We start from the raw sequence: 23,598 nt of genomic DNA, 5'->3' as shown, positions 1-23,598 counted from the left end.
AGAACAGCACAGTTCAATCAACTCTGAGTATGTTCAATCTGTGTAAAGCATGTGTCTGGTGAATGAAAAAAGCCACCAACAATGGAGCTCCGATACTACGTTTCACCATGGCAACAGGTAAATAAAAGACAAAGCCTCCATTTTAATCCAGTGGACGTAGAGATATTAATGGATGTGTGTGCGGATGGTGCACGTTCATCTTTAAAAAAAAGAGCCTGAGTCAGAGTGGGAAAAGTGTCAATAAGTTAACACAATAGAGTTTTATTCAGTGTTGTCCATTAATTCATCATTTACCAGACTTACATTTCCTTAATGATCTTAAAGTGGAGTCTGACTGTGTATCAGGCTGTAGCTAGATTACATTTTACATATATTTGTTCAGCTTTAATCTGACAGTGACAAAACACAGGAGGCAGCAACTGAAGATGAAAAATATAGTTAAAGATTTAAAAAAATATATAGATCAAAGACATAAAGACATGACTGTAAGCTCACAGTCTGATCCAGTAATAATGTCTTTGGTGATTTGCACTTGAAAAGGCATCAAGGTTAAAATACAGCAGATTTTAAAATTTTAGACTCTGCAGCTGCACCACAATCCTGCTCACTCAGAAAAATTAACATATGATCTCCATTACAATAGGAATGATGATGATGATCAGTGCGACCAATCACATCTTGAGTGATAGAGATAATTATTCATCGATCCTATGTGTCTAAAGCTTCATACCAATTTTGTAAATTTAAACTGAGATAACACATTATGTATGCTCTAACAAACTGACAGCTGTCTTGTGTGTACAGTCACAATATTATAAAAAAAAACAACTTCCACTCCCAAAAAGGATTTTAAGGTTTTAATCTGAGCTGAGGCTGAATTTACGCTGTGTAATATGTGAATGTGAGGGCAAAGAAATGACTGATAATGCATAAAGCTTTAGATAGTCTTTGAGCAACTGAGCAACAAACTCATATCCAACCAGGATTTTGATTGTGACAGACAGTAAACCTCCGCTAATTACTGCGCTTCAATACGGACTGAATGAATGAGGACATGAAACAGCATATCTGGCTCTGGAGGAGGGAAGAGACAGAGAGAAACTCTGGGTTTGTTGAAGAAAACCTTCCAGCGAGCAGGTTAGCTTCAGTTCCCATGGTAACTGGCCCTGAGTTTAAGTTACCTCTCTTTCTGGAACTGAAAACCCAGAGTTCTCCTCATCTCAGGATTAACAAACTCCTGAGATGAGTTTTCATTTAACCCGCTTTCTGGAATACCACCCTGGTCACTATGTTTTTGTAGAGTCCCTACCTCACACCCTGTGCTCTGTTATTGGCTGGGGCCTACACACCCACTGCCAGAAGGTTGACGCCCAGAAACGTCCAGAACACAGCAAAATAATAAGAAAATAGAGGCAGAGGGCAGAGTCTCTGAAGATAAATACACTGCCACACACTTCTAGTGGGTTATAAATGTTTGTTGAGAGGGATTATTTTAGTCTATACATTGTTTTTTTTTTTTAGGAAAATCCTACATAGTATACCTTTAAGCTATGTTTAAAGGAAACGTCAATTACTGGTCTTTGTTCCTTTGGATTTAAGAACCTGTCACTGATGATACCTATAACAATGATACAAAACGGCACCATATACTGTAGTTACACTTAAAGTTTCCCTCCACTCAAAAATATGTTTTTCTTCTTGTTGCTTCAGTTTGATGTTTGAGCTTCACTGTCAGGATGATGTGTGTGTGTCTAAGTTATAGATATGCATGATTTGTGACATCACAGCTAGTTTGGAGCCAATCCTGGTCCAGTATTCAATTTACACAAGTGTGATGTGGAGACTTGAAGCCTCCAGTGCACAAATACTGAGAATTGATTTTACAGTGATGTAAGAGACATCTTATGTCCAGCTGTTAAACTTTTAAAATGAAAAATATTTGCATATTCAAAGATTTTGAAATTTTTAATGTGGGAGAAGGAGTAGAAGTAATTTCAATGATTTTAAAAAGATAATTGAACTTTTTTTGTGGAAAAAAGCATGAAACACAAATTATTATTCAAAGTAGAGTGTTTTATATACACCATCAAACATGCATGGAGCATATTTGATGGTGTAACGCATGCTACAAACTTGAATGTTTATTTAATTTACATCTGTATATTGAATATTTCATCATATCCATATACTGTATATTTGCTTTGTCTGTTTTGGTTTTTGCATTTTAAAATAGATATTTTGCATTGTGAAATACAGACACCTCACAGTAATCAGTGACAATCAAGTATCAGTGTTAAACCAAATAGCACAAAATTATATTTGCAGTTCATAGTGAATCATTTCTCTGACTGATTAGATTTTATTCTATATAATTAATTATTATTATTTGATTTTTGAATGCAATCAAAATAAACCTGGAAACAAGCCTTCTTCTTAATGTTGGATCTCATTCGTATTTGGCAATAAGAATGATCTTCTCTTCAAGTGACACATCGTTTTATGTCACACTGGGTTGTATGTCTCACAGTACTCTCCAAGTTGAGTTTTTGTTGAGCTTTCAAGTGCCATCTAGGGAAACATGAGGAGAAACACACGTTCACTCACTAATAAGTAAGACTTGTGTTAGATGTGCAAGTTGGGTTACAGTTCCATTATCCAGTTGTGATTGCCGTCCAGTTTTCCAACAGCAAGAGCATTTTAATGACATTGAAAAACAAAGGAGACGGGTCTTCTCTCACATTCACCTTGGCAGCAGGTGAACTTCTTTATAACACCAGGACCAGCAGTACGACAGCTATGAAATGAATCACTGTCAGACTATGATTCACAGCATTTGTTCAAGACTCAAAGCTATAATTAGATTTGTCCAATGTGTAAGGCAATGACTCTCATCAATCTTATACTTTAGTAATATATACTGGTTGTCTGTGGCTCTTGACGCGAGAGAATTCAGTGGCCTAAAATCCTCAATGGAGTGATCTGTGATGAAGAAATGCCACAGACAATGGAAGTCTGAAAACTACTGAAGACTACATAAAAGAAAACAAAGTCACTGGAAACAGAATACTGTAACATCTCAATAAATTTAGGAAGAATTAGTTACAATTAGTATAGAAGTGTAACAGTGTGCAAAATATGAAATATTACTATTATAATGAGCCATGAATCTACTGGATCCTTAAAAAATATGATTCTCAGACAGTGTCACACAATAATTTATCATTTTGTTGAGTAACAGTTAAAAAAGTTGGAACACCTTACCCAACATAAGCTCATCAGATAATGATATTTAAAAAAACAAAAACAAAAAAAAGGTACATTTCCAACTGTCTAAATTGTATTTTAGGAAAACGCAGTGAGGAGGACAGAGGTCATCAGTGTAACTTAGTGGTTAGAAAGACTGGAAAGGTCAGTAATGGAGCCGGCAGTAAAAGCCCAGCAAAAACAGTCACATTTCCCCAGCATCACAGCAGAGCCTGCATGCCCTGAAGACAACGCGATGTACCAAAAATACCCAACATGCATTTGCATTGCACGAGAACACGTGCAGGTGAGAGGGATCCTGCAGCCGGGGAGCCACGGCAATTACACCGTGAGACCTCAGCACGCTGGTAGCAGAGCTCAGCCAGCTGTCAGGAACAAGCAGGCACGTTGTGATGCTGATGGTTAGGGATGCACTGAGGGCAGACAGTGGTGAGGAGCTTGGTGTTGTATGGTGATCAGATCAGAGATGACGCATGAGGGCTGGACCTCAGAAACACCTCACTAAATCACGGTGATGAAATTGAGAGAACTGCTGCGGTTTTGTGTAATTAAGGCTAACGTCAATAAACGCAGCAGCAGTTACCTGAATCAATACTTGCTTAAGGAGGGAGGAGGGCACTGGGGTTTGAGTGAGTTAGTTTAAAAAGCAGGTGGCACACAAACAGCCGATGGAAACAAATCTGTTTCATAAATGCACTGTTGAGCACCATGAATATCACACTTTTAAAGGACAAATCAAACCTCTAGCCTTTTAACCAGGCAGTTACTATTGTTGTCTGTTGTCAGTGAAACATTAACGATATGACACGTCACTGACACATTTCCAACAGCTATAATGAGATGGGTAGCAGAAGATTTTTCATGATAGTAAATGTCAGGTTTAGTGTCAGGTCTGTCAAAATCAAAGAGAAAGGGCATCTTTTTAGATTCTTCATTTTACACTGATGTTCAACAACACCCATACAAGTAGCAGGATCAGGCCTCTATTCTTTAATAGTTAGATTTTTTATATTTTTACTCTTGATTACTCAGTTAAATGTTCAGTTATTTCCTGCAAATGTTATTTCCCAATATAATATAATATAATATAATATAATATAATATAATATAATATAATATAATATAATATAATATAATATAATATAATATAATATAATATAATATAATATAATATAATATAATATAATATAATAGGCATATAAATGTTGTAAATTCTTCTCCTCACTGCCAGGAATAAAACTGTGAATGGGAAACGGTGGATCTTTCATTTGCATAATCGTGTGCTGGCTAAAAGAAGCCAAATTTTAACTACAGTATCAGTCAAAAGTTTGGTCACACTTTCAAGTGTGTCCAAACTTAATATTGACTGTATATTGAGTCTAAAATACTGGAATCAGCCTAAAATATACTCAGCACATGCACATTTTAAACTTCCATAGGGTTATTAAATGAGCACTCCATCTGTTTTACACATGAAGTTCGGTGTACTAGTCACAAGGAGAGCATTTCAGTCAGTCAAAACAGTTGTATAACAGTTATATGATGATGTCATCAGGGTTATCTTAGCTTAGCTTGAGACTTAAAATGTTTTACAGAAAGCCTGCATTGGAAGTGTGGAGTTTGAAAGAAGTGGGTATGTAGAGTGCAGGGGAGGTCTAATGCAAGATGCTATACAGTTGCAGTATCGGAAGTGTCAGATTTAGAGCCTGATGCATACTAGAGACTGAAAAACAAGATGTCTCTGCCTCTGCTGCTTCTGTTTTTCTTGGCAGTGGAGTACCCCTTTAAAGTCCCAGAAAAAATACAGAAGACATTATCTCACTCCAGTTATTCAAAGGTACCCACAGTATATGGCCCTTACAAGAAGAAATCCATCATAGAAACACTAAGATACCAATGTCTGTATTGATTTATCAGCCAGTTTGTTTACATATATAGGGCGCAACTGTCACTTTTTCTGAACTGAAATAATCTTTAAACATGTCTGTCACCCTCTCCATTTAAAACCCACAGCTGAATGCAGCAAGTTCACACCTGCTGTCAGCAGGCTGTCAGGCACACAGGAAATCACTGACCTGAGTGCACAAGGTAGGGTGAGGGCAAGTGATTATGTCAACAAAAGTAAATTATACACTAAATGAACTAGTACTGACCACTTATTGCACTGAATGAGAGTATATGGGGGTGTATTTTCTTTTAAAAACATGTAACCTGAGATGCATTCAAGAGCAGAACCAGATCATGTGAAGACATCATGTTTAAAACAGATGATATACAGTCCAAACAACTTATCATCCATTTCTTATTTATTTGCTAAGAAATACAAACAATGCAAACATCCTTTCCAAAGCACCAAACTGTCCATAACCGTAGAAAAAGAATATCTGTTTATCCTGCAGGGAATGTGGATCGACCCATTTCTCAACACAACTGATCCATGAAGAATAAGAATTTGCAAAATACCTTTAAAGTGAGTGATAACACCTTGGTAAACACAAAGCATTCTAAGAGATTATGAAATATACAATATATCTGGTTAAAAAAGCAGAAGGGGAGGAGGAGTAAAGCTGTACAGTATTTACAAATGTGACATTGTCCTCACTAAAAATATACTGAGATGTGCATCTCATTTGTGGTATCCAAACGTTTAGTAAGCAAGTGTGTCTCAGATGCCAGAGACGATGACTCTCATCAGCTGACAAAATAGTTGTGTTTTGTTTCAGTCATCAGTTCTGCAGAAGGCAAACAACCTTAAACGGATGTGTTGGAATATAATTTTAAAATATACAAACAAATAGCCAAAATGACATTCATGTACAATATTGTAGCGGACCAAAAAGGTTAATATACTCAACAGGGCATAAGGAAAAAAAAGTCTCCAAAGGTAGGACATAATATGACAAGTAAATTCTATATTTGGAGTGAATGTCATCTAGCCTACACATGCAGAGGTGTAAATTAAAATGTGGCTTAATCATGACATCTGATGCCCAGTTGTTTTTTTGTTGTTTTTTTTTAAATAAAATCATCACATTATGCTTCCATCCCTTAATATGCCTCATATAGCTTCAACCAGTCTGATTCTGATAAGCAAAATATAGTATGAATTTACATCATAGTAGTCTAAGGTTTTTGTCAAATTAAAGTAGTGGGTAAACTGTTTGTCACAAAGAAAGTGATCTGAACATCCCTGACTGCGTGTACAAACACATTTTGGGGCCCAGTCTCTTCTGAAACAAGATGTAAGTGTGTCTTTGGCAGTATACAGTATATATATGTTGGGGTCAGGAGCGTTCAGATGACACAGTATGGCTCCATGGGTGTCTGTGTTCCCAGGCAGCAGGGGAAACAGGCTCTGAGGCGCATCCGGAGCTCCTTGTTGAACAGGAAGCTGATGATGGGGTTCGCTCCCGCCTGGGCGAAGCTCATCCACACCGCAGCGCTCAGGTAGAGCTGTGGGACCGCAGCCCCCCGCACAAATATTCTCAGGTAGCAGGCGCTTATATAAGGAGCCCACAGGATGAGGAAGGTCAGTGTGATCATATAGTACATCTTCCCGATCCGTTTCTCCATCTTAAACTCATCCAGCACCAGCAGCCTCCTGTTGCCGGGGTGAGACGCTTGCCTGATGCCCACCAGCGTCGGCGGGGTGGGTCCGCGGCCGAAGCCGGCGATCCAGTTGGCGGCTGCCTGCCCGGTGGCTCCGGGGCCGTGGAAGGTCCAGTTCTGGCTGATGGCCGGGACCAGCTGGGCAGGCTTCATTTTACGGTGATCGTAGACGAAGCACAGCATCTTTATGTAAACCACATGGGTCGTCCCCACGATGACGGCCAGCATCAGCATGAAGCCCAGCGTGTCGTTCGCCTTCACGTAGCGGTGCTCGAAGATGCACTGCTCCTCCTCACGGATGAACTTGTAGGTACCCACGTCGAACACCGGGGGGAAAGCCATGGCCACGGAGAGGGTCCACACCATGCAGATCACCGCCACGCACGTACACAGATTCATCCGCTTCGAATAAAACCTGTGGTGGGCGATCGCCATGTACCGGGTGACGCTGACGCAGAAGAGCAGGAAGGCGACGTGGAAGCAGAAGAGCACGGACATGAAGGCGACGATCTTGCAGCTGAGCGCACTGTACGGCCAAGAGGAGCCGCTGCCGATCGATGCCATCACGAAGGGGAAACACACGGCGGAGCGGACCACGTCTGCCAGGCACAGATCCAGGAGGAAATAGTAGGGAGCCTTGTGCAGCGAGCTGTCCTTCAACAGCAGTAGCGACAGCGACGCGTTGCCCAGCAGGCTGATGCCCATGATCAGACCCAGAGAGGCCAGCTTGACCGCAGAGGCCGCGGACGCATAGTTCTGTAAGGACGGGCTGCTCTCCCCAAACTCACTTGTGTTTGCCATCTATGCAGCCGAGGTAGTGTGTATTCCCACATCAATTCATCGACGATCGGTAGTATCCCGCCACGGCTGAATGGAAAACAAAAAAACACGATCCGCCGCCCCTTTCACAGAATAATCACTCAGGAATAAATCCACTCAGAAGCATTCGCTCAACATCCATCCCGATGTGCTGTTATCCCCACCAAAACAAACAAAAATCATTCAATATCTCTTCTTTTTTTCTTCTTATCCTTCATCTCACAAGTGTCCGGTATTAAAAAACACCCGTGTCCGTTGTTCCATCCTCTGCTGAAGAGAGACAGCCTGGTTTGGGTTTATACACCATCTCGGAAGGCATCCGTTCGGCAGACGAGCGGCTCAGAAAACACATCTCAATTTCCACCGATGGCGGAGGTCCCCCGTTCTTCGTCTTGAGGAATCAAAAAACAGACAGTGCTGCGCGGAAGCATGGCGCAATTACGCATCCTCAGCCTCATCAACGCCGGCTACAATGTTACTAAAATATACAAAAGCAAACGTGTTTGTGAAAGCAAGAGTGGAGGTGGGAAGCTCACAGAGGTGGGAGCGTCAGTAGGCTACGGGTCTCTCGGTGGATCTCACACAGCAGCGTCTAGCCTATGCGTCGCACGTCCGCTTGCATGTATTTAGCAGGCCTGGGATCAGCCAGGAGTCTCATCTGTCGGTCCTTGTCTATTGCAATCTATAGGAAGTCTGTCTTCATGCAGTGATGTGATGCAAATGTTGACAGATGATTGTATTGTATTAGCATTGCACAATGCTTTGATATGCAGGCTATAACATGAAACTATAACAGCCCCTATAAGATTATTATATATCAAATAAAGAGTATTATGAAATACAGTAAGAGTCCAGAGTTCTGCAGACGTTGTTCATTAATGCAACTTATAATCTTTATTATTGCAAGACAAACATTTTATACGCTCAAACACATAAACAGCATGTGATGTATTGCGCAAAACACTTGTCGTCATTGTTTTAAATGATGATCATGTAAAGTACACTGAGCAACTGATCAATAGTTACAAGGCTTTTATACACTGGAACCTAGATCAAGTCCAGGGGAATAATTACAGAAGGTTCGGGCAGACACTATAAAGTTTATAGACCCCAATAAAACCAGTCAAATGGTTCCACCAGCTAAATTAGTTTAGGAATGTTTTTGGCGTGGCTGAGTTCAAGGTAATGAACTAGCAGAATGGTTAGCAGCTGACATTGCTGGAAGAACAAACACTGGCATCGAAGTATGGAACATGCTGTTAAATGCCCAAAGAACAAATTAAATTACAATTATTTACACATTAATTGGGAAATAGTTCCTTTACTTTGAGTCTGTACATTGCTTACAGGACTAGTGTCAAGTTCTAGGCTGGTAATACAGTTTCTGCAGTTATTAGGGGGATTCACAAACAACTGCTTTGTTGGAGCCTGCAAATGATGCTTTTCTTTCTTTTTTTATTTTTTTAAAAAGAACTTTATTGAAAAATTACAAATACAATATATCAAGCAATAAAGTGCAACTTAAGTACCATGTAATAGCCAACAAGGGGCTTGAGACCAAAGCTAATGTAATGAGAAGAGGTCTCACTCAAAAGAGAAAAAAACATACCAGTTTCCTGGTCTGCTTTTCACATGGAACAAGCTTGTTCACAGTTCTTGACTATATGTTAAAATACTGGGAGCAAAGAACTAGGCTATTTTCAGTAAGAATGGAGCAATAAGCAGGTGCATTTCACCAATGTCTACCCCAAGAAATATATTTAGTCCGACACAAATGACTATAAAAGCCAATTTATGTTAAATGGAAAAGCACATCCTGCCTCTAAAGCTAGTGTTGAAAACTGAAATAATGGCGATGAAATGATACTTTAACCCAGAATCAACCTTCTTGGCCAAGGAATATGAATGTTTGTATCTCACTTTGCCCAAACACATTGCTGAGGACAGAAAGATACAAATAAACATAATCACATACTGTTGCCATTTGTACAGGCAAGTAGGTGTGAAAATATACTGAATGTAAACATCAGCTGGACTTCTACGGTATGTATATACCATATATTGCAAAAGATACAGGATTTTTAGGGCAATACCATATTGATATTTGAAAGTTTAAAAAAATCTGATAACACTATTGTCCGATACTCATTTTTTAACTTTACATTAGCAAATACAAAGATCTCATAAATGTTATCGTGTCAATTTAAATGTCTTCTGTTGTGTTCTGTGTAAATGTTCACCTGTTGTATTATGTCTCACCAATAAAAGACATAAAATACTAAGGATCCTTTAAATTTGGCTTTTAAAAAATTGTGAGCTATGATATGATAAGACATGCACTGAGTGGGACATTTTACAGTTGAAAATGAAACCTGTCAGTACAGTACAATCATGTCTGTATTGCAATTTCTTGTTATGCATCAGCCAACATTTACATAGATATCGATATAACTGTGATAAGCTACTACTGGTCAAAGCTAATATACAGTAGTCCTACTGCCTCTATTATAGGACTCCAGTTTATTTGTTACTGTAAACTGTATATAGGAATGTAGTCTGGTTGTCACTGCACCATACAAGTGAATTGCAGTACAAAGAACCTGTGGTATCCTAAACTTACCAGCAGTAGCCTACATTTATGAAAGTAGCCTAAGATTAATAGTGAAAGTTCAAACAGTTAAAACAACAGTCAGGTGTCCATGTGAACAGTGAAAGAGGTTTTGTAATCATTCCTCCTATTCATACTGACTATTAATAGATCCTCTTCAAATGTGCTTTCAATGTAAGTGATGGGGGCCAAAATTCACAGTGTCCACACAGTGATTTTGTGCAAAAATGCATTTAAAGGTGCAGTGTGTAGAATTTAGTAGTATCTAGCTGAACGGATTAGGCAGAAATGAATTATAATATTGATAAGTATGTTTTAATTAGTATGTTTTTATTTATAATCACCTGAAAATAAAAATCGTGTTTTTGTTACCTTAGAATGAGCCGTGAACCCATGAGTCTATCTGCAGTCTTGCAGTGTTATGTGACACATCCACTTTACTTTTACTACATTTACACATTAAGACCAAATCAACTGCTGCAGGGTTGAGCTGAGGTGTGGGCGTGTTTTCACTCTAGAACGTAACCACTGGGAGACAATCAGAAAATAACGTTTTATTGATCTGATTCACCAGCTTTCTCACTACCAGTGCTCCCTGCCTCCATTCACTCCCTAGCTCACTCGACCACAGCTGCTCTCACTCTCTCTCGCTGGTGCTCTCAGCCCTCTTTCTCTCTCTTTTTCTCTCATCTTTTTTAAAATGAGTGTAAGCCAACAGCAAAGCCTGACTTTTACTTTGAACATTATCAAACAAAGAGAAATGCCCTCCCCTCCGACTAACGTCTTTGTACTCTGTAATGGCAGGGTTTTGATCAGTCTGATCACCAGCTGTGATCGGCCACCACAGCGTGATGTTGGGTTGCGTTTCGCCAAAAGTTGACTCTGGATCGTCTTTCTTGCTGCAGGCCAGTGCAGCCCCGCTGTGGCCAAAATCCCTGCAGCCTAAACGCACTACCCCCATTCAAATGCATGGGAAGACTGGCGTTTTCGCCGCACCACTTGATTTGGTCTGAATGCGGCCTTAACCCTAACCCTAACCATCTCACTGCTCATGCCTACATCTAACCAAGTGGGTGTGTTCTATAATAAAGTGGGTGCGTTGTGTAGTAGAGTGGGTGTGTTGTGTAGATACTGGGAGTCTGCAGATAGACCTACTTGACGGGTCCTCTGCCACGGAGCCCGCCATGTTGCACCGCCATGTTTCTGCAGTCGCCCAGAACAGACCAACCAAACACTGGCTCTAGAGAGGGCCTTTCACTTTTTTCGCAAGTTTTGTGGCCACCGGAGGTTCTCCTACACACTTGAAAGGGAGGGGTGAGGGTGAGGGGTTGCAATCTGCAACCTCACTGCTAGATGCCACTAAGTCCTGCACGCTAAGTTTATCTGAGGCTTATGTGAGGCTTCAGCAGTCTGAGTTAGTCATATCAAGTGGATATCTGTCACATTTACAGTCTTTTTAGTATCAAATTCCCTCTTTGTGTCTCCTCAGACAGTGTTTCTCTATTAAGCTGTGGTGGAAGTATAGTAACAAAAAGAGGGACTTTGGCATTAAAAAGACTGTAATGTTGAAATATATCTGCTTGATTTGACTCATTTGGACGCTTAAACTTCATCTTAGCTTCAGATACATTTTTGCACAGAAGGAAGACTGTGGATTTTGGCCTCCATCACTTACATTGGAAGTGCATTATGAAGGGATCTTCTAATGGCCAGTATGAACAAGAGAAATAATTATGGCAAGAAAAACGTATGTTTAATGTTCATTTGGGCACCTGACTATTGTTTTGAGACACACTTGAAAAACCGTGAACCTGTCCTTTAATATATTCACCCATGTGTCTGCGCAACCAGTTATCCAGTGCATGATGGAGATATGAGGCTGGTAGGAGATTTGTGACGCAGGTTAGTTTCTGCAACCCGAAAACCCGGCAGAGTGACTCCTCACCTTATTTTTCCGGCTCTCTGGGATGGACCAACTGCGTCGTTTCTGCCCGGTTACGCAGAGACGTCATCAGTCGGTAGGCGGAAAAGTGTGTTTCAGTATCTGGAGATAAAGCCAAACCGGGTGTTTTTATTAAGGAGATTCATACAGGGAGCACAGAAAAGATCAGCGTCTTGTCTGCTGAAATGGCGGTTCCTGCCGGTCAGACTGATCTACAGATGGACAGAGGCGCCCTGAGCGCCGAGACTGTTTCCCCTGAAAACAACATTGACATCGACGAGAAAGAGTTGGATAATATCACAAAGAAACACCGAGAAGACGACACTGCAACGCTGCCTTTGCACTCACCTTGGACCTTTTGGCTGGACAGGTAATATATTTCCCTTCTTCCGTGTTGTCGTTGAGTTTAGAGCCCAGGAAGAGCAGCAGTGATGCAAGGAAAATATCATTTAAGGCCACAGCTTTCAGCAGGCCTCCGGGAGCAAATGTAGCGGGAGAGTTTGCGGTTAACATGACCTTATTTTGTTTACAAATCCGTGGGTGACACCCCAGAAAAGTTCACATTTTCACGGCTATGTTGGTATCCAAGGTAATGACTTGTACGTAACACGGTGGACGTGTGTGCTTGTCATTTCTTTGGTATCCAAACATGCAAGTGAAGTTAGTGAAGCTCTGGTTCCCAGCAGGGGAGCCTGAGGAGGGGGTTTGGGCTGAACTTTTGACTGTTTCTCCATTTTATGAAAAGTAGCACACTTAGAGGTACTGGCTTCACTTTTTCCAATAGTTAAATATGTTGTGTAGACATTAATACATCCTTGTTTGGAATAGTGTAGTATGTACGAATTTGCATAACACTTCAAAACGTTACATTTCCTCCTTTATGAGATCACAGGAAGTCATTTATGCTTTGTTTATGGTTTTATCCTTTGCCTTGGAGCAAAGGTGTCCAAAGTTTAGATGACACTGAGGTTTGCCATCTTTCATGTATTTGCTCGTTGTGTTGACATGTAATAAGTTAAATATTAATGAAATAAACTAAAGAAACCTTTTCAAATCTGAAAAATACCCAGTCCCCAACCTAGAGACCAGGCTAGTATTTGCCCATTGAGACCAGCGCTGAAACAATCAGTCATGTAATTCATTGGTTGATCAAATTAAAATTAATCAGTAACAATGTTGACAATTTTGTAAAAATCATTGCAAAAAAACATTTTTTATGAGGCAAAAATGAAAAATGTTATTTGGTGCCATTTTCTTCAATGTGAATATTTGCTGCTTTTCTGTGTTTTTATATTATTTTAAACTGAATATCAGGTTTTGGACTGTTAGTCATTTTAAGATGTCAACTTGGGCTGTCAGAACCTGTGATGTGCTTTTCAGATGAATTCATTGTAAAAATAGTCCTTTATTTAGATTTGACAGTTTCACATTTAGGTCCATATGACACTATTATTGTGGCTATTTTATTAAACACAAGATGGGAAATGAATGAATACATACATAAACAATATGGTCCAACTCCCAAAAGACAGCTGCTCATGAACCATCAGGCTAGATTAAGACTTTTATACTTGAGGAGTACACTTACTGTTGATATAATTGCTGTATGCATCATATAATCTATATAGGCATGGAAATGAATCAAAATGATCCTGGGTTGAATTTTTTAAATTGATTTGATGCTCAGGAAAAGTTGTTTCACAGAAGCAAAACTTTGCATATATCAGGTTAAGTACAGAAAAAAAACGATTTAAAACAAAAAAGCAGGGTGGTTAAGTAAGCTCACTGCATATATCCATGTCCTGGAATAAGCACACATGTATACATGCATACACCTGCCCATTGACATATATACCAGTGCATATGCATGTACACGTTTACAAATACATACACATTTACTATATATATATATATATATATATATATATATATATATATATATACAAGTATTCTAACAGATATGCATACATACATTCAAATCTAATACATGTGTACATATTGCACTGAAGATTGCATGGTTGAGGTGTCAATCTCTACTTAGATTATTAAGACAATAGTCACCTGCTTTAGAACTTATATGAGAAACGGATCAGTAGTGGTGCTTATGTTTTAACCAGGGCAGGTAATGTTGTTGTAAATTTGTACATTAATCTGATTCCAAGTTTCGTAAGAGGGAGTACATATGGAATTAGACATTTGCTCTAATCTTAGTGATGTTTCAAACGTTTGTAGCCATGATTTCTCATTTATATTGTTAATAATCTTCCAGTTGGTGGCTGTAACTCTTTTTGCACTCATAAATCCAACAGACACAATCTTTTTCATGAAGTGTGGCCAACTTTTATCATCCATGTAATTCAAAACATATAACATGGGGTTCTCTTTAACAATTGTGGATAGAATAAATGCAACTGTCTTCAAAAACATTTGCAGTTTTGGGCATTTTCATATCATGTGAAAAAATGGGCCTTTCTCCTTTTTACAGCACCAACATATTTCATTATTACGCAATATCATAAGTTTGAGTTTTCTCAAGGTATAATATATCCTGTGGATAAACTTAAAATTTATTGTTTTGTTTCGTGCTGAGTTCATTATTCTATGTGTTTTCTGCCAGATTAATGTCCAGGTATCAGGATCTATGATCTCTTCTAGATCTTTCTCCCAGATCTTCTCCAAGGAGATGTTGACAGTGTTCTTCAAACTGTTTATAATCTTGTAAATTTTGCTAGCTATACATACGTTTCCTTTTTCATTATTGTTGTTAATTTATTTTCACTTTATCATTATTTTTTTAAAATTTATTCTCACTATTAGTTAATTTCATGAGTTTTATACGTTCTCCAAGAAATTGTGCAAGTTGTGATCTGATCTACAGATATAGCTAAAAGTCTTTACTTGTCAGATCAAATTTGCTTTTCAGTTGCTCGAGGACATCATAACACATTCTGTAAAGAGGTACATCAGCGAAGAAATCCCTTTTCTTTCCCATTCTTCATTTTCTAATGATTTTGCTTATGCCATAAAAGTGCTGCTATGCCACAATGGGGTACTGGGTTCATTGTGACTATTAAAATTTAATGAGTTATGCAAGTATTTTGCCACTTCGCAAGAAAATTTAATTACAGGGTTGTGGGTATCTTTTAAGTATTTGGGGTTGAACCACATTGATTTAAGAGATATTTTAGGTTTGCTAGTAGACGTTATTCTTGTTTCTATGTCTTCCCAGGTTGTTAATTTTGTACTGTTGTTATAAGCCGATTTTAAAGGGTATGTTGAATTTATAGCAATGTAGTATTTTTCTTAATTTGGAAGACCAAATCCACCTTTATCCTGATCAAGAAATAATAATACCAAGAAGTAATTTGCTGATACTGATTCTTGCTTTATCAAAGGAGAATGGGAGACCACTGATATAGATTAGAGGTGGGAGGACATTAATTTTGTCTATTTTACCCGAGAACAAGTGGCAGGTATATTCAGCTCTCTAAATCTTCAGTAATATTTCTCAAGGTGTTATTCATATTTAATGAAACTAAGTTTTTGAAATCTGATTTTAAAGTGATACCCTGATAAAGTGATATTTAATGCCATTTGGAGACCACTTGAAAGGTGGTTGCTGTAAGCATTCTTTGTAGCAGTGTCAGTCTCAATGCATCAATTGTTCAAGGCGGTTCTAAAGAAAGGATAATCAACAAGGCAATAAGGGGCAACCATAGACGGTATAAAAGTAATGGATGTAGCCACCGTGACGCCAACCATTGGTTTGTGGACTTGTGTTTTGCAACCTCGAGTTCGGCATTTTGACGGTTGCCATCTTGGATTTTTGGAGCTAGAGGTGTGACCATATTTGGATGAGAGGAGGCAGTGGACTGTGTATGGTTAATTGTGCTAATGCTAATGCTAATTTTCGCTAGCAAAAAATGGGCTGAAAACCATTAAAACAAAATGTACTCCCAGGAAAAACTTAATATCTGACTCCTTTGAGGGTCTTTTAGTACAACCAAATGCTGAACAACACGTTTTTAGGCAACCAAAATGTTACAATTAACTTTCATGAACTGAAAACACACTGAAATAGTGATGACTACTGCTACGCCTTTACTCTGTGAATCTGGGGTTACACCATGTTTATGTTCCCTAACCAATGTTGTTGCTGTGGTAGTGACTTGTCAATCACAACATAGCCACGCCCTAAAGCATATCCTGCTTTATTGTCAAATTTAAATTAAATGGGATCATAATTTACAAAATGAACATCATGCTGTATTGAAGAAGACTTGAAACTAGTGATTGAGACCATAAAGTCATTAGGAAACTGTTTTACTGAGGTAATAAATCAAGTGAGTAGTAGTCATTTCCCATAGACTTCTATACAGTCGGACTTCCTTTTGGAGCCAGTGGAGTCGCCCCCTAATGGCCATTAGAAAGAATGCAGGTTTAAGGCACTTCTGCATTGGCTTCACTTTTCAAACCCAGAACTATCCACCTGGGGGCAATCTTTTCGGGTCCTTCTGTATAGAGGAAATCCTTTTGATATCAAACCATTTGTGGACACTTTCGTTTTTGGTTTACTGTAGAGCACCGATATATATAGTCAATGATATTTTGACCCCGTCCAAGTTCCTCTAGAGTTCTAAACAGATATTCACATTTGATTCGGTCCAAGGCTTTCTCAGCATCTAAAGAAACAGCAACTTGCTGTCAACTTGCCAACTTGCTTCTGGGGAAGAAAGAAAGAAATAACAATGAAATTATCAATACTAAAAGGTTTCAAACTGGGGTAAATGAGCTATTCCCCTATTCTTAATTTTCTTTTTTTTAATTATGTGTGGGTGTTTGGCCATGGAAATATGGACTATCATCACCAATCAATGTGTGTTCTTATATTTGTGTCTGTTGTTTGTTTATTCTTCTATTTATTATTGCTTATTTTTTCCTACTCTCTTATATGTTTCTTTCATCCTCATGTCTCACTATAATAAAATTTGCTCAGGGATTACTAAAATGAAGGGTCAATTACTGGTTATAATTAGAGATGGTTGATGTTCAACTGAAAAGAAATAACTTAGTTTCCTGAAACACAAAAGGTCTTAACCAACCAATGAAATGCACTAAGATTCTGATACACCTACATTTCTTTCTTTCTTTCTTTCTTTCTTTCTTTCTTTCTTTCTTTCTTTCTTTCTGTCTGTCGATCCCCATTATACATTTAAAAAGTAAAATATGTATTATATTCTCTGACAAATACAGAACTCCAATTTGCCCTTTATCAATTGAAAAGAAAAAAAATGAAATTGGGGAGAAGACAGGAAAAATACTTGCCTGCAGACTTCAGAAGAAAAATCCTTTATTATTCCCAGCTAAACACTCAGATCACACTCTTATAAAAGACCCCCAAGGCATTAATAAAAGGTTTAAGGAATTTTATGACGAACTACATAAAAATGAAAACACACCAACAAAACAAGAAGGGAAATCAATTTACATGTATTATCCCAAATTGAAAGAAAAGAATTAGATAAAGACATTGTAAAATCTGAAATGATCCAGCAATAAGGTTCCCAGGGAAGACAGTTTCTGAACAAACTTCTTCAAAACCTTCATTGATCTTTTGGCACATAAACATCTAAACATGAAGTATATACTGAGTCTAAACACAATAATACATTCTTCCAAAGTATGAACACATCAATAATAACTTTGCAATGCAATCCAAAGAAAATCCACTTGAATGTGGCAGCTATAGGCTGGGTTCAAACTTTTGTTAAATGCCAATATTAAAGCAAGTGAAGACAGCTCTGTTATACAGCCTGTCAACACTCAGTAGAATAGATGAACTGACCAAAAAAAAAGAGTCTGAGAGTCTGAAGCAGTTTTTATGTGTTGTTGCAGATCATTACCTGGCACGACGGCTGCAGAATGTGAATCCAATCTGAAGAAGATCTACACAGTACAAACTGTTCAGGTGAGATTTGGTGTGTCAGCTTAAAGAGCTTCATCATCTTAAGAGCAAAGAGATCAAGTGTGTGACTTGGCTATAGAGTCAAATTCACATGAAAAGAGCCTCAGAGATAAAAGGGAATAGGCAGTTATTTGGCAATTAAAGCTACAGCAGGCAGGACTGGTGGGGGAAAATCAAACTATTTTACCATGACAAATGAGCACAGAGTTCACAACTAACTGACACCGTATTACGTAAGTGAGTTTCAAACTGTTGCCTCTTGTTGCTATTTGGTGCTGTTGTGTGGCATAGTGTACCTGACAGCAGCTTCAGATCTGTGTCCACTGTCCAACATGTTAAAGTGCATATGCTAATATGTTTTGATATGATGTTTGATAGCTTGTATTACAGTAAAGTCGAGCTAAATTTACCCCCAAAAATGATAGAAATTGTTATCTATCAAACATACTAACAGATCTTTTAATATAAAGATGAATGTTACAACAGACAAATAAGTTATTAATGTTTTGAAAAACTGTTAAAGGTTTACAATGTACATTTTTTAGTAACACAAGTGAAACAGGCTTATGGTTTCAGTTTTAATAAGCTGAAAAACACACAAAATATTATTTAATCATTAAGTTAACTCTTAAGTTATTTGGGAATATAAAACAGATTTGGCCCTTACAGCTAAAATCCTTAAAGCCCCCCTTCACTCAAAAATGTGTTTTTCTTCTTGTTCCTTCTGTTGGATGTTTGAGCTTCACTGTGCAGAATGACGTGCTGTATGTGCAGCGTTTGACATGTGAAGGCTGTTTTCACATTCGTCTGCTAAAGGGGGAAAGTTCTGTGCTCACAAATATCTGAGTTAAAGGGGTGAACCTACAAACATGATTTGTGACATTACATCTATTTTGGAAGCCAAAACCTGGTCCAATATTCAACTTACACAAGTACGATGTGCATGGAAACTTGAAGCCTCCAGTGCACATACACTGAGAATGGACTTTTAGTAGTAGTCATCTTGTGTTCAGCAGTTTAACCTCTGAAATGGAAAAAAATATTTACATATTTATAGATTCTAGATTTTTAATGAGGGAGAAAAAGTAGATGTAACTTTAAGAATTTCTAACTAGGTAATTGAACTTTTTTGTGGAAAAACTGCATCAGGCACAAATTAATATTCCATGCAGAGTATTTTTATATGTCTTAAAACATGTCTGGAGGGGATCTTTAACTTTTCGCACATTGTCACCCTGTGCAGCAGTGAGAAGTTTACAGCAATGATAGTGTAGTTGCTGTGTGGTTCCAGCAGGGAGGTCTGCCGTTTATTTGAATCAGCTGTAGAAAACCTGGAAAATACACCAGCTAGGAAAGTGTGATTCTGCAGGACTAATGTTTGAAAATATGAACAAATCTCAGAATGAATTGCCTCCAGTTCACTAGCTCTTTGTGGGATGTCATTGGCATTGTCACTGATGACTGGTGTGATCTGACCACATGATCAGCATTTCTCAGTAGTAGAGAATGAGGAGTGTCACAGTCATGTGGGGTTACTTTATTAACGAACAATTTCTTAATTAAAAATAGTATGGATAACAGCTGTGAGGTCATTTCTTGTAGAAAATACACATGCTGAAGTGTTGCAAACTAAATCCATACTGGACAAAGGAGTAAAATGCCACTATTATAATGCACCAAAGTAACTTTCTCTTAGAGTTTATAGGAAGAAATAACTCTTTTGGACATGTCATAAGCATTCTTTCTCTTTTTTTCCTGTTTGCAGATGTTCTGGAGTGTATACAACAACATCCCTCCAGTTTCAGCACTGCCTTTGAGATGTAGCTATCACTTAATGCGTGGAGAACGGAGGCCACTCTGGTAAGTCTACTCTTATTGTAAATATTATGATTATATTTCTTAGCACTAGCATGAACAGATAGAAGACTATAACAGCATCCCATGCTGTAACTGCCATGTAATGTAATAATAATAATAATTCCCCTCCAGTTACATTTGACATATAAGAAACACTGTTAGTGTAAAAATGTCATCACAGCAACATAAAGGGATGTACATTTAATAAATTGAACTAAGTGTGTAATAAAATCTTGAATTATTACAGTGGAGTTTTTTTGGAATTACTACATCCTTCACATCACTATTAGACCATCGGTTTAACATGTTAAATAAGAGTAGGTAATGCATGCTGTATATTAATGTCATAGTTAGTACTATCCAACCTGTTCTATATTAGTTTAAGGAAATATGTGATAAGGTAAAACTGATCACTCAGTTAAGGTTGCACTGCATTCATTTGTTTTTATCTTTTACTCTAACAGGGAAGAGGAAAGCAATGCAAAAGGAGGAGTATGGAAGATGAAAGTACCAAAAGAAAGCACTGTAGGTGTTGTGCTCCGCTCAGATCTTCCTCACGTAATAATATAAATGACTGAATCACTAATTAGCTTCTCTTTGCCCTTCAGTCTGCAGTTTGGAAAGAATTGTTACTTGCTACTATTGGGGAGCAGTTTGCAGATTACTGTGCCTCAGGTAAGGTACTTTGCTTTTTCCAATCATATCTTTTGTGTTGATGGATATTTATTTACTGTTAACTTCAGCACTGTTGTCCGTTTTATCTCTTTTTGTTCATCAGACGATGAGGTTGTCGGTGTCAGTGTTAGCGTTCGAGATCGGGAAGATGTTGTACAAGTGTGGAATAGAGATGCAACTCTCGCTAACGAAGCAAGTATCTTGGGAAAAATCTATGAGCTCCTCCCATACATATCTTTTAAAGCTGTATTTTATAAGTGTAAGTATGCCCATTTTTTCCCTCCACTTTCATGTGTTGTGCTTTTTGGATTTAGAAATGGAAATGAGCTCAAGCTTTAAAGACGCCCTGTCAGAAACTACAGCCTATGCAAGTGAGACCGTAGAAAAGAGACTGTGCACATTTAAAGAACACATTTCCAACCAGTGTGTAAGCGTGCCAGAGGATGATTCAAAGGAGTGTTCATGGCTGCAGGCGAGTCAAGGCTTTATTGACATTAGAGAAAAGGCAGCAAGACAAATGCACCATATGCCTTCATACCTGCTCCACATACATATAGGCTAGTCTTGTCACTACATGTTAAATATTTGTTACTGACATTATAATGAACTACAATGTTTTAACTAATGCTTGGTACAGTGTTAGTACTTCTGTCAACCTAAGATTGTGTTGTTTGAGCTGCCACACAATCCAAAAATGATATCCAGACTATTCCTTTAAGATTCAAATCTGGGGGTGAATATATTTTTTTATAAGTCATAAGTAGAAGTCATTCTGTGGTCATGGTCTAAATTGTGTTCTGCATGTAAAATGAGTATTATATATGTCTAATAGATGAATCACTTTGACTTTTTCAGCTCACATGGAACATCATGCCTTTGAGGGAGGACGCTCAAGACACTAGATTGTAACGCACTTTTTTTTTTTTTTTTTTTTTTTTAAACCTGAACTCTGTACCAGCCTTGATGTAAAGGCTCTGTCCACAACCTAATCAAGGATATTATTTTGCATTCAACAAGGAAATGTTATCAATATATTTTTATAACTTTTTAAGATTGATGCCTTGTTTCCTTTTCATGTGGGCCCTAAAGCTCTGAAGCCCTCAGAGAATGTATATCCAGTGTAAATCTCATTCAGAGTTCATGAGTCCATGTTGGTTTTGACTTCCTCCTATACTGAACTGCACTGTCATGGTCCCGTTCTCTGCACGGCCTATGGACCTCACAATTAATTCCTGGTATAGAGGTAGCAGCTACATAATCTAGTATGTTTCAACATTATGATATGTTAGATATTTCAAGTCATATCATGTCTTAAGTCAGCTTGTGAAGTGCCAAAGCACTTTTCTGTTTAAGTAGTTTGTATCTTAGTGTGTTTAAATCAGCTGGAGTTTCTCCACTTGTAAGTGAATGTCCCATTTGGTTTCTTGTATCTTCATCAGTTGTACATCAAACTTAAAATCAGGGTAACACTTGGAAATATTGCACATTACTACCTATTCCAGTCACAGTGTCCTTCAGTTATAAAGCCATCATAGAGGATCAGCACAGATAAGGCCCTAAGAAACATTAGATTTGGTTTCTTAGATGTTTTTTTTGTTTTTACAGCTTTAGTTAAAGAGCAAAATCCATCCTGAAAGGTGCCTCTTTGAATGTTCTCACACCACACCGCATTTGACATTTCGTTCAATAGAAGTGTTAAAAGTAGACCTCTGCTCTCCTTAACTCAGTCACGCATTGTTTGGTGTATTACTCTGAAGAGATATGGCACATTTTTGTGCTCAACTGGTGGTGCTCTTGTCTGTACTTGTTTTCCTGACCGATAAATCCAGTTTGCTTGGACTGTGTCCTTCTAACCATAACACACTGAGAAAAATGCAGCATTATTTGTTTTAAAGGAAGTAACATTCGGTCATGCAATTCCCATATTTAGTATGATATGTAGATGCAGTATGTCAAATTTTATGACTAAGAAAAAGTAACGCAGACAGATATGGTGGGTTTAAATAAAGATGAGTGCATGTAGACTGCTGCTTCAAAGGAACGTATTGAATCATAAGTGACAGTGATTTCACCAATTTGATCATGTCTGTACAGGTTAATAACATTTTAACAGCTAAAATATAAAAACATTTTTTATATTTTAGATCCTTTTACAGGACTCATATCTTTGCCATTTTTCTGAAACTTCATCGGTCTGAGTTACCTTCACTAACACAGTTAACATACTATTGTTTTATTGCAGTGTAGGCTACAGTAAACTGAATGCTTCTGGTATTATTGTATGTCACACCACTTTTATAGTTCAACTTTGAACTGGTTGATAAGTTAGATATAAGGGGACAATATTTCCTTTGTAAACATGATTTTTGCAGTGACATGGACTAAGTAAATAAAATAAAAACGCAATTGTTTGTGTTTCTTCTTGCAAAGTAACCATCATAAACAGCAGTTATCTGTTAAAGGACGGTGTTGCCATTCTGGCACATGATGTGTTAATACTTCAGCATTACAGCATCTTTCACTTACAGCAAGCCATTTTGTGCTGATTCATCATATTTAATTGGATCAGTTGCACATTACACTCTCTCCCTGCTGTGTCACCTAAGGCAATAATAATGCCTCTCAAATGAATCTTGTAAAGGTCAGGAGAGCAGCAAGTAGCGGTGGCTCTCCAATTAAAGTAAGAAAATTCTTTGGGTGTTTGTGAGGTCTAGCACTGTAGATTGTTAATCTACAGTGCTAGACCTCCAAATCTAACACACCTTTTTGTCTGTTTTCTTTTTGATTTTCTTTTTTATTGTGTCCGAGCAGGAAAAGCACAGGTGTTACTAATAATATCAACAATGGCTCTATTCAAGT

At 38.1% G+C, this 23,598-nt stretch overlaps 2 protein-coding genes across 3 annotated transcripts; one reads left to right on the top strand and one right to left on the bottom strand.

The window, feature by feature from the left end:
* Positions 1-5,564: 5,564 nt before the first annotated feature.
* gpr27 (G protein-coupled receptor 27) lies at positions 5,565-10,416 on the bottom strand. The gene has a single exon (XM_044347679.1). The coding sequence runs from the start codon at positions 7,672-7,674 to the stop codon at positions 6,559-6,561; it is 1,116 nt and encodes a 371-aa protein (XP_044203614.1). The 5' UTR covers positions 7,675-10,416; the 3' UTR covers positions 5,565-6,558.
* Positions 10,417-12,267: 1,851 nt separating this feature from the next.
* On the top strand, positions 12,268-23,145 carry eif4e3 (eukaryotic translation initiation factor 4E family member 3). Of its 2 annotated transcripts, none has more exons than XM_044350089.1 (7): positions 12,268-12,612; positions 18,138-18,210; positions 19,973-20,067; positions 20,529-20,589; positions 20,673-20,739; positions 20,843-20,931; positions 21,054-21,211. In XM_044350089.1, exons 1-7 carry the CDS (start codon positions 12,428-12,430, stop codon positions 21,063-21,065), a joined length of 582 nt encoding a protein of 193 aa, XP_044206024.1. In that variant the 5' UTR covers positions 12,268-12,427; the 3' UTR covers positions 21,066-21,211. The 2 variants fall into 2 exon arrangements, with proteins under 2 accessions (XP_044206024.1, XP_044206023.1); XM_044350088.1 differs by lacking the exon at positions 21,054-21,211 and adding an exon at positions 21,595-23,145 and having other exon boundaries at positions 12,271-12,612; positions 20,843-20,998.
* The last annotated feature ends 453 nt before the right edge of the window (positions 23,146-23,598 follow it).

This window comes from Thunnus albacares, chromosome 4 (assembly GCF_914725855.1).
Source record: "Thunnus albacares chromosome 4, fThuAlb1.1, whole genome shotgun sequence".
Lineage (NCBI taxonomy): Eukaryota > Metazoa > Chordata > Actinopteri > Scombriformes > Scombridae > Thunnus > Thunnus albacares.
This window is presented reverse-complemented; position numbering and strand designations above follow the sequence as displayed.

Bases quoted from the DNA above. Each gene is read 5' to 3' on its own strand.
- gpr27 (XM_044347679.1), bottom strand. From the start codon at position 7,674: ATGGCAAACACAAGTGAGTTTGGGGAGAGCAGCCCGTCCTTACAGAAC.
- eif4e3 (XM_044350088.1), top strand. From the start codon at position 12,428: ATGGCGGTTCCTGCCGGTCAGACTGATCTACAGATGGACAGAGGCGCC. The intron at 20,590-20,672 runs GTAGGTGTTGTG...TTTGCCCTTCAG, and splicing joins AAGTACCAAAAGAAAGCACT to TCTGCAGTTTGGAAAGAATT. The intron at 20,740-20,842 runs GTAAGGTACTTT...TTTGTTCATCAG, and splicing joins TGCAGATTACTGTGCCTCAG to ACGATGAGGTTGTCGGTGTC.